Consider the following 14,108-nt stretch of genomic DNA (forward strand, 5'->3'; position numbering starts at 1 on the left):
TTTTTTTTTGAGACGGAGTTTTGCTCTGCCGCCCAGGCTGGAGTGCAGTGGCTGGCTCTCAGCTCACTGCAAGCTCCGCCTCCCGGGTTCACGCCATTCTCCTGTCTCAGCCTCCCGAGTAGCTGGGACTACAGGCGCCCGCCTCATCGCCCGGCTAGTTTTTTGTATTTTTTAGTAGAGATGGGGTTTCACCGTATTAGCCAGGATGGTCTCGATCTCCTGACCTCGTGATCCGCCCGTCTCGGCCTCCCAAAGTGCTGGGATTACAGGCTTGAGCCACTGCGCCCGGCCTCACATGGCTAATTTTTAAAATTTTTGTAGAGATGGGATCTCACTGTGTTGCCCAGGCTTACTTATATAATAATTTTAAATCACTGTATTCATAGTGATTATTTGTTTTCCTCTTGTCTTCATCTCCTGATTCAGTTTTAATGCAGAGTAAATAATGTAGTCGCTATGTAAATAAATTTATAGATGAATAAACCTGTTTTGTACTTACACATATAGTACATAATGACAGACCATTTCAGGATGCCATTATACCAATAATCTACGAACTGTCATCTAGTGAAGAATTATAGAGGATTTCTCTGTTTGTTTGTTTTTAAGCCCAATAGAAAATCTTGAAATATAATGAAGTTTTCATGTAGTGTAAATACTAGAAAATTAAAAATAAATGACTTTGGCTGGGCACGGTGGCTCACACCTATAATCTCAGCACTTTGGGAGGCCAAGGTGGGCCGATTGCTTGAGGCATGGAGTTTGACAACAGCCTGGCCAACATAGCGAAACTCCATCTCTACGAAGAAAAAAAAAAAAAAAAAAAATTAGCTGGGCATGGTGGCACATGCCTGTAATCCCAGCTACTCGGGAGACTGAGGCACGAGAATCGCTTGAACCCAGGAGGCAGAGGTTGCAGTGAGCTGAGATCGCGCCACTTTGCTCCTGCCTAGGCAACAGAGCAAGACTCTGTCTCAAAAAATAAATAAATAAATGACATTTATATTTCTCTTTTGTGTGTGTAGTCCTCATTAACACTGAGAAACTCTCTGAGGTAAAGATTAGCAAGAATCAGCCCTAGACAAGAATCAGGAGCTACCTAAAGAAATGAATAATAGGCCGGGTGCGGTGGCTCAAGCGTGTAATCTCAGCACTTCGGGAGGCCAAGACGGGCGGATCACGAGGTCAGGAGATCGAGACCATCCTGGCTAACACAGCGAAACCCCGTCTCTACTAAAAAATACAAAAACCTAGCCGGGCGAGGTGGCGGGCGCCTGTAGTCCCAGCTACTCGGGAGGCTGAGGCAGGAGAATGGCGTAAACCCGGGAGGCGGAGCTTGCAGTGAGCTGAGATCCGGCCACTGCACTCCAGCCTGGGCTACAGAGCGAGACTCCAGTCTCAAAAAAAAAAAGAGAAATGAATAATAATAAAAAGTTTCTGAATGGTCAATGGAGACGCATTCCTAACATGTAAAAAAGCCAAAGACTTCCAGGTCTTCTATGTAAATAATTATTTTGATCTCATTTGTTGTCATAATAGTGGTTGTCCATGTAAATTTTACTCTTCTAAGGTCCTGCCTGGCTTTGGATTACCAGGATGACAACCAGTTCAAGTGTAAATTTTTTATTTTGATAATAATTATAGCTAATACTTATGTAGTGCTAAGTGTTATGTTTTAAGTGTTTTATTAACTTACATAATCCACCTGACAACTTTGTGAAGTCAGTGCTATTGTTATTTCCATTTTACATGAGGAGACTGAGGCACAGAGAAGTTTGGTAGCTCTTTCCAAGTCACTCAGTGAATTGCTAAGCCAGGATTCCAATTCACAAAAGCCTAACTCAGAATCCACACTTTCAACCACAAAACAGTGCATAATACCTATGCCAAAAAATACTATCTGGGAATATTTTTTAAAGTAGTTTCTCATTACATTTTTTATAAGAACATCCAACTGAGAGAAGTCTTAGTATAAAAGTTACTTTGTTTGGAGAGTAGTATACTTTTTTAAAATAAGGTTAAATTTATATACAGCAAATTTCACAGATCTTATATATGCAGTTCAGTGAGCTTTAACAAAGGTAACCTACAGCTCAGTCAAGATATAGAACATTTCCATCGTCCTGGAAAGTTCCCTCATGCTCCTCCAGTCAGTCTCCACCTTCATAGGCAGCCACTCTTTTGGTTTCTGTCATCATAGACTGTTTTGCTTTTTCTTGACTTCATGTAAGTGGAATCATACAGAATCATAATATGTATGTATGTAGACTTTCTGTTTGTTTAGTTTTGCTCAATATATGCAAATCTATTTAGAGTATTTTTTTTTTTTTTTTTTTTTAAGACGGAGTCTCGCTCTGTCGCCCAGGCTGGAGTGCAGTGGCCGGATCTCAGCTCACTGCAAGCTCCGCCTCCCGGGTTTACGCCATTCTCCTGCCTCAGCCTCCCCAGTAGCTGGGACTACAGGCGCCCGCCACCTCGCCCAGCTAGTTTTTTGTATTTTTTAGTAGAGACAGGGTTTCACCGTGTTAGCCAGGATGGTCTCGATCTCCTGACCTCGTGATCCGTCCATCTCGGCCTCCCAAAGTGCTGGGATTACAGGCTTGAGCCACCGCGCCTGGCCTAGAGTATTTTTTATTTGGTCATTGCATTTTTTCTGAGACGCCTGTTTTACATTATAAAGGAATCACTAGCTTTTTCTTTCTCCCCATTCTCCAACTGCAAAGTGATAGTTTATTAATTACTTCCTTATATGCTGTGAAAACTACCTAATATTAAGCAGACTTCTTTTCAAAATCAGACCATGTTAAAATTCTAATCTAGTTAGTTTCAGGAAATAAAATACATACCTAGATTGTAGCAAAGACCTGTATCATTGCATCCATTTTCAGTCTTTGTTATATCTTCCGTTCTGGGTGTTTTGTGTAGCTGGTAAAATACATTACTGCTTTTCTCTTCAAGAGGCATGATCCTAAGGGTCCTGGAAGAGCTTTGCTTCTTGGCTGCAGAATCTCAGAACTGATAGTGAGACTTTGCAGAGTCCAGCTTCCAATATCTAGGCTTTTGATTGGCTCAATAAACTTGTTAGAAGAGCCTTTCCATCTTAAGTGGTTCCACGTCATAAAATGCTGACTTTGTTTTTTAATTCTTTACAATTCTACAAAGTTGCCAGAGGATCTGATATTCAGGTATAATTTTATCAGAAGAAATTCAGGCCAGATTGACGATAAAGTTGAGTTCTGTGATCAAAGGCCATAACACCTTCCAAGTTTACTCCCAGGGTTTAAAGGTCATTGCTTTAACACATTTTTTTTTTCCTCCTTCAAATGGAAAGGTTTCTTTTTCCTTGAGTAAATTTTTTGTTTCTGGGTACAGTGGCCCACACCTGTAATCCAAGCACTTTGGGAGGCCGAGGCCGGTGGGTCACCTGAGGTCAGGAGTTCAAGACCAACCTGACCAACATGGTGAAACCCCATCTCTACTAGAAATACAAAATTAGCCCAGTGTGGTGGCGCATTCCTGTAATCCCAGCTACTTGGGAGGCTGGGGCAGGAGAATCGATTGAACCCGGGTGGCAGAGGTTGCAGTGAGCCGAGATTGTGCCATTGTACTCCCGCCTGGGCAATGAGGGTGAAGCTTTATCTCAAAAAAAAAAGAAAAAGAAAAAATTGTTGTGATGGAGAGTGCTTTGTTGTGTTGAGATTTTAGAAGTTTAGAAGCATTTACTTAATGATCACTCAGTAGTGTTGATAATTAATAGGTTTGGGAAAATATAGCCAGTGTTTTAAATATTTCTCAAGTAGTCAATTGTATAAAATTGGATTCAGCAAACATAGGAATGCTTTGAAGGGTATAAAAGACGGTTTTTTTGATCCTGCTTTGATTTCCAAATAATTTTCTTGTTTCAGAAATAACTTCCTGATATGCGTTAATTTATACTGTTATTAATGAAAATGAGAGATAACATATAAAGTTATTAAAATTATGGATTTTCTTCTGGAATTTTTTTAAAAAAGAATTGATTTTTAAATTTCTTCCTTGTTTTTTTTTTTTTTTTTTTTTGAGGCAGAGTCTCGTCGCCCGGGCTGGAGTGCGGTGGCCTGATCTCAGCTCACTGCAAGCTCCGCCTCCCGGATTTTTACGCCATTCTCCTGCCTCAGCCTCCCGAGTAGCTGGGACTACAGGCGCCTGCCACCTCGCCCGGCTAGTTTTTTTTGTATTTTTAGTAGAGACGAGGTTTCACCATGTTAGCCAGGATGGTCTCGATCTCCTGACCTCGTGATCCGCCCGTCTCGGCCTCCCAAAGTGCTGGGATTACAGGCTTGAGCCACCGCGCCCGGCCATTTCTTCCTTGTTTTTTAGAGACTGAGTCTCACTCTGTCGCCCAGGCCGGAGTGTAGTGGGGTGATCTCAGCTCACTGCAACCTCTGCCTCCTGGGTTCAAGCGATTCTCCTGCCTCAGCTTCCCAAGTAGCTGGGACTATAGGTGTGTGCCACCATACCTGGCTAATTTTTTGTATTTTTAGTAGCGACAGAGTTTCATCGTGTTGGCCAGACTGGCCTCGAACTCCTGACCTCAGGTGATCTGCCTGCCTCGGCCTCTCAAGGTGCTAGGATTATAGGCGTGAGCCACCTCACCCAGCTGATTTTTTAATTTATTTTATTTTATGGACTATAGCAAAGTTCAGGAAAGGAAGAAAATAAAAAGATGGAAAAAAAGGAAAGGTCAGATAAATCACCGATTATAACCAGCCTCTGCTTTTGTAAGAGTATTTACTACTTGAGTAAATTAGGAAATTTTCAATGTTGAGTAACAGTGGCAGACTTAGCAGGGATAATTATCAAGGAGATAAATAGCTCTAGTACAAAGTTCAGTGTTCTGTCTAAGAATCCTAGGAGACTGTTAGCCAGCTCAATCTTGAAAGAAAAAAATGTGATATGAGCTGCTCTTGGCCCCATTTTGTTGCTTCAGCTGCTTCACATTGGCCCATAAGGCCTTCACTTATCTCTCTCTCTTATTTCTTGCCAACTTCATCAACAAAAACATAAAGTGTGTTTCTATTGTAGATGTCTGAAAAGTTAAATAAAAATATTTTATTAGTGGAATACAAGTTACAGAATTTGCTGGCGAGATAAACTATATATAGGTAAAACAGTTAGATCCTGGGCCATGGGACATGGGTCACACCTGTAATCCCAGCACTTTGGGAGGCCAAGGCAGGCAGATTGCTTGAGGTCAGGAGTTCAAGACCAGCCTGGGCAACATGGTGAAACACCGTCTCTACTAAAAATACAAAAATTAGGCCAGGCACGGTGGCTCATGCCTGTAATCCCAACACTTTAGGAGGCTGAGGCGGGTGGATCATTTGAGGTCAGGAGTTTGAAACCAGCCTGGCCAATATGGTGAAATTTCGTCTTTACTGAAAATACAAAAATTAGCCAGGCCGTGTGGTGCACACCTGTAATACTAGCTATTCGAGAGGCTAAGGCAGGAGAATCGCTTGAACTGGGAAGTCGGAGGGTGCAGTGAGGTGAGATCGCACCACTGCACTCCAGCTTGGATGACACAGCAAGACTCTTTCTCAAAAAATAAAAATAATAGCAATAAATAAATAAAAATACAAAGATAGGCCTGATGGCTCACACCTGTAATCCCAGCTATTCGGGTAGCTGAGGCATCAGAATCACTTGAACCCATGTGGTAGAGTTTCAGTGAGCCAGGCTCGTGCCACTCCTCTCCAGCCTGGGTGACACAGCAGGACTCTGTCTTCAAAAAAAAAAATTAGATCTAAGGTAATCATATACTGAACACGAGTACTAAGGAAATTCAAAGATCTTTGACCAAGCCGTTTTTCTTCTGGGACTATCCCCATAGTAATTAAAGCACCAGTACATAGGACATGAAAGTACTAAGATATAAGTACAAAGATACTTATTATAGCAGCAAAAAACTGAAAGCAGTTTGAATTCCTATAGTAGAGAAATGGCTGAATAAGTTATGGTCTATTTACCCCAAGAAATATCATGGAGGCATCAAGAAGAATGAATTGAAGTGATACCAAATGACTTGAAGGGAAAGAATTCCATGACATATTGTTCTGTTGGAAAAGGAAGATAACCAAAAAGAGTGTGTAGTGTCCCATTTTGTAAAACACTAGTGATCCAAAAAGCCCCACATGCATGTATGTATGATTATGTGAGTGTTGAGAAACTCAGAAAAGATACATACTAGATTACGAACCTGGGCAAGGTGTTGATGTGAGTAGGAGGAGAGAATAGGAGTAAGGAGCCAAACAGTGAAGGGAAAAACATTTATTGAAATAATTCAGTATTACATTTATATACAACTATACGGTGTGTGTATTTAAGGAACTGAAATCATTACCTTTTTAAAATTAAGAGGGGGCCGGGTGCAGTGGCTTACACCTGTAACCCCAGCACTTTGGGAGGCCGAGGCAGGCGGATCACTTGAGGTCAAGAGTTCGAGACCAGTCTGGCCAACATGGTGAAACCCCGTCTCTTCCAAAAATACAAAAATTAGCTGGGTATGGTGGCACATGCCTGTTATCTCCTTAATTCTCCATGTGCTGGGAGGAGATTCGACATAAGTTGAGCAATTGGACTTGAGTATCTCCATCTAATATCAAACTACCTTAAGTACTTTGGCACTGCAGAAATGTAAAGCATCCCTTTTATTTGTCATTTCTAGGGGAGGTAACTCCAGGACTATCCCAGGTGGAATATGCACTTCGCAGACACAAACTAATGTCTCTGATCCAGAAGGAAGCTCAAGGGCACAGCGGGACAGACCAGACGGTGGTAGTGCTCTCCAACCCTACGTACTACATGAGCAACGATATTCCCTATACTTTCCACCAGGACAACAATTTCCTGTACCTGTGTGGATTCCAAGAGCCTGATAGCATTCTTGTCCTTCAAAGCTTCCCTGGCAAACAGTTACCATCCCACAAAGCCATACTTTTTGTGCCTCGGCGAGATCCCAGTCGAGAACTTTGGGATGGTCCACGATCTGGCACTGATGGAGCAATAGCTCTAACCGGAGTGGACGAAGCCTATACACTAGAAGAATTTCAACATTTTCTACCAAAAATGAAAGGTAAAAAATGGGAGCAGAAGTCACATTACAAACCAGATTAGGATTAAGACCTTTCTTGCCTATTTAGACAAGTCCTTAATTTCGTTATCGTAGCACCACCGGGAAAAGACCATGAGCACCATGAAAGAAATATAAAGCCTTTTCCAGAAGATTGAGCTTCTTTAAAGATTTCATTTATCCTGCTGCATTGGCTCACACCTGTAATCCCAGCACTTTGGGAGGCCGAGGCAGACAGGTTCCTTGAGGCCAGGAGTTCAAGACCAACCTGGCCAACATGGCAAAACCCTGTCTCTACTAAAAATACAAAAATTAGCCAGGCATAGTGGCGTGCGCCTGTAATCCCAGCTACTCAGGTGGCTCAGGCAGGAGAATCACTTGAGCCCAGGAGGTGGAGTTTGTAGTGAGCCAAGATCATGCCACAGCATTCCAGCCTGGGCAACCAAGCAAGACTGTCTTAAAAAAAAAAAAAAAAAAAAGATTTCATTTATTCATTTGCAGGAGGCTACAGTGAACCAGTGAGCCAAGATCCCACCACTGCTCTCCAGCCTAGGCGACAGAGCAAGACTCCATCTCAAAAAAATAAATAAATAAATAAAATAAAAGTATATAATTCAGGAGTTTTTGGTATAGTCACGAAGTTGTGCAACCATCACCACAATGAATTTTAGAACACTTCATTGAAAAAAAAAAAACTCCATGTTCACTGGATTATTCATTAATGGAGACTGTTACTTATCCTAGTTTGAAATCTCAGAGAGATAATTTTCTTTTCTTTTTTTTTTTTTTTTTTTTTTGAGATGGAGTCTCGCTCTGTCGCCCAAACTGGAGTGCAGTGGCCAGATCTCAGCTCACTGCAAGCTCCGCCTTTCGGGTTCATGCCATTCTCCTGCCTCAGTCTCCCGGGTAGCTGGGACTATAGGCGCCCGCCACCTCGCCCAGCTAGTTTTTTGTATTTTTTTTTTAGTGGAGATGGGGTTTCACCATGTTAGCCAGGATGGTCTCGATCTCCTGACCTTGTGATCTGCCCATCTCGGCCTCCCAAAGTGCTGGGATTACAGGCTTGAGCCACTGCGCCCGGCCGATAATTTTCTTTTAAAGCAAAGGATAAGCCAGACACAGTGGTGTACATCTGTAGTCCAGCTACTTGAGAGGCTGAGGTAGAAGGATCACTTGAGGCCAGGAGTTTGGGTCCAGACTGCACAACATAGTGAGGCCCCATCTCCAAAAAATAAATTAGGGACAGGATGGGCATGGACCACTCTTCAAGATTACCGACCAGTCTTGATATTTGACTACTACTTCTTATCTTAGTGCTCTTGCCGACTCTTCTAAAGGAGGTACTGTTCTCCAAGAACAATCCGTGCGTCACAGCATCAGAATCACTTGGTAATGCATATTAAAATTTAAAATGCATAATACGTAATAGAAATTAAAATCTCAGGTCTCCATGTCCTATCTACTGAATCAGAATCTACATTTTATTTTATTTTATTATTATTTTTTATTTTTTTGAGACGGAGTCTCACTCTGCCGCCCAGGCTGGAGTACAGTGGCCGGATCTCAGCTCACTGCAAGCTCCGCCTCCTGGGTTTACACCATTCTCCTGCCTCAGCCTCCCGAGTAGCTGGGACTACAGGCGCCCGCCACTTCGCCCGGCTAGTTTGTTTTGTATTTTTTTAGTAGAGACGGGGTTTCACTGTGTTAGCCAGGATGGTCTCGATCTCCTGACCTCGTGATCCGCCCGTCTCGGCCTCCCAAAGTGCTGGGATTACAGGCTTGAGCCACCGCGCCCGGCCATGAATCTACATTTTAACAAGATCTTGTGTGGTTCATATACAGTTGAGTTCTTTTTTTTTTTTTTTTTGGCAGGGTCTCACTGTCACCTAGGTTGGGATGTAGATGTAGGTATAGTGGCACACTCATGGCTCACTGCAACCTCGAACCCCAAAGCTCAAGCAGTCTTCCTGCCTCAACCTCCAGAATACTGGGACTACCTGGGTACACCACCACGTTTGGCTCATTTTTTAAATTTTTTGTAGAGATGGAGCTTCACTTTGTTGCCTAGGCTGGTTTTGAACTCCTGGCCTCAAATGAGCCTCCCACCTCAGCCTCCTGAAGTGCTGGGATTACAGGTATGAGGCACCGTGCCTGGCCACAGTTGAGTTCTTGTCCCTCAAAGAAATTACCTTCTCTACAGTTATTCTGGTGAAATTTTAATCATTCTGAATGTTTTGAGATTTTTCTTCTGGGAATTTTTTCAGAACCTACACCACATTATAAACTATCTTTAGTAATTCTTATAAAACTTTAGCTCTGGGAGCATTTTATTTTTTGAAGTATCTTATTTGGAAAATAAGATAGATGATCAAGTTTAAAAATACTGATTTCAGGCCAAGATAATGTATAATTGTAAAGTTTTTGTTTCATTTTTGTTTTTGTTTTTTTTTTTTTTTGAGACGAAGCTCTGTCGCCCAGGCTGGAGTGCAGTGGCTGGATCTCAGCTCACTGCAACCTCCGCCTCCCAGGTTCACGCCATTCTCCTGCCTCAGCCTCCCGAGTAGCTGGGACCACAGGCACCGGCCACCTCGCCCGGCTAATTTTTTGTATTTTTAGTAGAGACGGGGTTTCACCATGTTAGCCAGGATGGTCTCGATCTCCTGACCTCGTGATCCGCCCGTCTCGGCCTCCCAAAGTGCTGGGATTACAGGCTTGAGCCACCGCGCCCGGCTGATTTTTCTCATATGGCTTATAAATCATTTCTGAAGTTAGCTTTTAAAAGAGAATTCCAAAAATGTTTTTCACAATCATGGAATGTATTAGACTATTTCCTGTAAAGGCTCTTTTGGGAGAAAATACTCATTTGAATATGTAAGTTCTAACATCTGATTAAATTCTTTTTATTTATAGAAATATTTTCCATTTTATAGATAGCCTGTTCAATTCAATTCATTGAACTTTCTTTTTTTTTTTTTTTTTTGAGAGGGAGTCCCGCTCTGTCGCCCGGGCTGGAGTGCAGTGGCCGGATCTCAGCTCACTGCAAGCTCCGCCTCCCGGGTTCACGCCATTCTCCTGCCTCAGCCTCCGGAGTAGCTGGGACTACAGACGCCCGCCACCTCCCCGGCTAGTTTTTTGCATTTTTAGTAGAGATGGGGTTTCACCGTGTTAGCCAGGATGGTCTCGATCTCCTGACCTCGTGATCCGCCCGTCTCGGCCTCCCAAAGTGCTGGGATTACAGGCTTGAGCCACCGCGCCCGGCCTGAACTTTCTTATGTCTTCAAAATCCACAATAAATATGGGGCATAGAATCATTTTCTTTGTAGCTTTTTTATTTCTTACATTAGTTGCTAGTTGTCTATTCTGTCTAAATTTTATTAACTCACTATAGTTACAATCTCATGTAAAATAAATTTCTCAAAAGTACTTCTCGGTCACCATTCCTTTTTTTTTTTCTTGAGACAGAGTTTTACTCTTGCCCAGGCTGGAGTGCAATGGCGCAATCTCGGCTCACTGCAACTCCTGCCTCCCAGATTCAAGCAATTCTGCTTCAGCCTCCCGTGTAGCTGGGATTACAGGCACACACCACCACGCCTGGCTAATTTTTGTGTTTTTTTAGTAGAGACAAGGTTTCACCATGTTAGTCAGGCTGGTCTCGAACTCCTGACCTCAGGTGATCCACTCCCCTCAGCCTCCCAGGATATTATAGGCGTGAGCCACCGCACCTGGCTGAAATCATTTATTTAAAGGTTTTAAAACCTTTAAAAAGGTGAGCTATGATTTCATACACTTTGAACAGGTAGTAGAGATTGTTTTACTTTTTAAAAATTACAACAATTGGCTGGATGCGGTGGCTCACGCCTGTAATCCCAGCACTCTGGGGGGCCAAGGCAGGCGGGTTGCCTGAGATCAGGAGTTTGAGACCAGTCTGGCCAACATGGTGAAACCCCATCTCTACTAAAAATATGAAAAAATTAGCTGGGCATGGTGGCGTGCGCCTGTAATCCCAGCTACTCAGGAGGTTGAAGCGAGGGAAATGCTTGAACCAGGAAGGTGGAGGTTGCAGTGAGCTGAGATCGCGCCACTGTACTCCAGCCTGGGCGACAGAGCGAGACTCGGTCTCAAAAAAAAAAATTACGCAACAATTAAATTTCTATCTATCATAAGTAGGAAAGTGTTTCCCATGTAATATATATTTAGAACCATTTTTATTTTAAAAATGAAAATATGTAGGACATAGAATCACTAGTGCATATCCAGTCAAAGTTTTCTGGATTTTTTCCCTTCTACTTTCCCCAAAGTACTTGTTAGTCATATAAAATATACAGACCTTCTCACTTGGATTGTTAGGAATACTGTTCATAGCTTACTGTTAGAAAAAAAGAACAAATGTAGATCTGGTATTAAGTGCAAATCGTTTTTATAATGAGCATTTATATCGTATATCTTAGGCAAATATAGACCATTTCCTTAGGTCTCTAAAGTTGAAAGCTGAACTGTGATTGTTTACAAAGAGAATGTATAGCAGATGCAAAAGGAGAAGTGAGGAAATATCAACTGTAGTGTTTCCATAGCAATGAATAATTGCTCCAGAATGGAAGGAGAACCCTTTCCTCTAGTTCTGAGATCATTATGTGAAAGGATGGGACACTTTACCCATAAAGTCATAATCTGAGTATGTTTATGTTTTTCTCTCCTTCTGTGTGCAGTTATTCAACAGGTGCCTCTAGCTCAGTAAGTGGTGATGAAGAACAGTTGTTTTAATTGTTTAATTAATTTAATAATGAAGGCCAGGCACGGTGACTCATGCCTGTAATCCCAGCACTTTGAGAGGCTAATGTGGGTGGATCACAAAGTCAGGAGTTTGAGACCAGCCTGGCCAATATGGTTAAACCTCATCTCTACTGAAAATACAAAAATTAGCCGGGCGTGGTGGTGGGCCCATGTAGTGCCAGCTACTTGGGAGGCTGAGGCAGAAGAATCGCTTGAACCTGGGAGGTGGAGGTTGCAGTGAGCCGAGATTGTGCCACTGCATTCCAGCCTGGGTGACAGAACGAGACTCTGTCTCAAAAATAAAGAGAGAGAGAGAAAGAAAGAGAAAATCAAAGCCTGAATAAAGCTTTAGTCCTATGTATATCGTCCTTTATAAAGAACACTGAAGTTCAGGGGCAGAAAAGCTGGATGTTCCGTCTTAGAATGTCTTGCCATTTCCAGGGAATTACCTTTTTAGTGATTTATAATCAAACCTTTATTGCTTCAGTCCTGAGAGAGTCTTACTCTCAACACTTCACAGTTCCACATTACAGGTTTTACAGTTTTGACTCTTGTTGAAGTTGTTATGACAGTTGATATTTCTTGTTGCTGGTAGTTTTGTTTTAAATTTATTTTTTGGCTTCTCATTCTAAGCTGAGACGAACATGGTTTGGTATGACTGGATGAGGCCCTCGCATGCACAGCTTCACTCTGACTATATGCAGCCCTTGACTGAGGCCAAAGCCAGGAGCAAGAACAAGGTTCGGGGTGTTCAGCAGCTGATACAGCGCCTCCGGCTGATCAAATCTCCTGCAGAAATTGAACGAATGCAGATTTCTGGGAAGCTGACATCACAGGTATGATTCCTATTGAAAAAGTTTTTTCCAGATTGGAAAAATCATAAGCTCTTAAGGTTCAGTAAGCACCTTGAGGCCATATACCCAGTGCAGCAGTCTCTTCACCGCACATGGGCATCTGGCTTCTGCTCCAGTGTATAGTGAACATACCTAGAGACTTACTTAATACCTTGCAAGACAAAGTAAATCTGCTTTCTGTGAAGGTGGTTCTTTTACCCATCAATCTTAATTATTTCTCCTTAGAACAACAGAAATTTATACTGTTTCCTTTCCTTATAGTTACACTAATAGCGTCAGTTAAACAGTTTGCTTCTAAGAAAGACTCAGGACCCAAAGTGACAGTGCTTACAGATCTGCAGTTTATTATAGGAAAAGGGTGAAAAATAATCATAGTATGAAAGTAAGGATATCTATCACAGCCAATGGCTATCTCAGAGCAAAGAGTCGAGAGAAACCAGGTGCAGGCTTCAGTGGTCCTCCCTAGGTAAGGACCAGGCAGGATGTATCTTTCTCTTACAGATTAGGAATCACCAGTGTTGTCATACTCTTCTCAGGCTGCCATTACAAAATATCACAGTCTGCATGGCTTAAACAAGAGAAATTGATTGTCTCATAATTTTGCAGTCTGGAAGTCCGAGATCAAGGTGCCATCATGTCCATTTCTGGTGAGGGCTCTCCTGGCTTACAGAAGGCCGCTTTCTTGCTGCGTCCTTACATGACAATGAAAGAGGGCCTTCTTGTATGGCCATAGTCCTGTCAAATTAGAGCCCCACCCTTAATTACCTAATTTAACCTTAATTACCTCCTAAAGACATAGAGAGTAGAGCTTAAACACATTAATTCTGGGGGAAACACAATTCAGTCCATGGCACATGCAGCAGAATACCTCAGAATCAGAGACCCCAAAATGGAATCTCAGCTAGGGATTTTTGTTTTTTTGGTCACATAATCACATTCCTGCTATATAACAGTAAAGCCCCCCAGAGGTTTCACAGAGACCAAGTGTAACCATAAATCTCATTGGCAAACTGATACAAACTACCCCAAAACTCCTTATTTCATTTATTCTCTCCAAGGTGTTGGCCATTGACTTAATTTAAAAAATTTTTTTACTGTGGTGAAATATGCATAACATAAAATATATCATATTGACCATTTTTTTTGTTTTTGAGACAGAGTCTTGCTCTGTTGCCCAGGCTGGAGTGCAGTGGCCGGATCTCAGCTCACTGCAAGCTCCGCCTCCCGGGTTTATGCCATTCTCATGCCTCAGCCTCCCAAGTAGCTGGGACTACAGGCGCCCGCCACCTCGCCCGGCTAGTTTTTTTTTGTATTTTTTAGTAGAGACGGGGTTTCACCATGTTAGCCAGGATGGTCTCGATCTCCTGACCTTG

The 14,108-nt window shown here is 42.5% G+C and overlaps 1 protein-coding gene across 4 annotated transcripts in view; it reads left to right on the forward strand.

Annotated features, from left to right (window-relative positions):
• The window catches only part of XPNPEP3 (X-prolyl aminopeptidase 3), a 64,532-nt gene that overhangs the window by 18,980 nt on the left and 31,444 nt on the right, over nucleotides 1–14,108 (forward strand). For all 4 annotated transcript variants that reach the window (XM_023221904.2, XM_023221901.3, XM_023221903.3 and 1 more), the window contains 2 exons: nucleotides 6,707–7,114; nucleotides 12,515–12,717. In XM_023221904.2, the coding sequence (XP_023077672.1) occupies nucleotides 6,763–7,114; nucleotides 12,515–12,717 (555 nt within the window). In that variant the 5' untranslated portion in view covers nucleotides 6,707–6,762. The remainder of the gene's footprint in view (nucleotides 1–6,706; nucleotides 7,115–12,514; nucleotides 12,718–14,108) is intronic.

This window comes from Piliocolobus tephrosceles, chromosome 19 (genome assembly GCF_002776525.5).
Source record: "Piliocolobus tephrosceles isolate RC106 chromosome 19, ASM277652v3, whole genome shotgun sequence".
NCBI lineage: Eukaryota > Metazoa > Chordata > Mammalia > Primates > Cercopithecidae > Piliocolobus > Piliocolobus tephrosceles.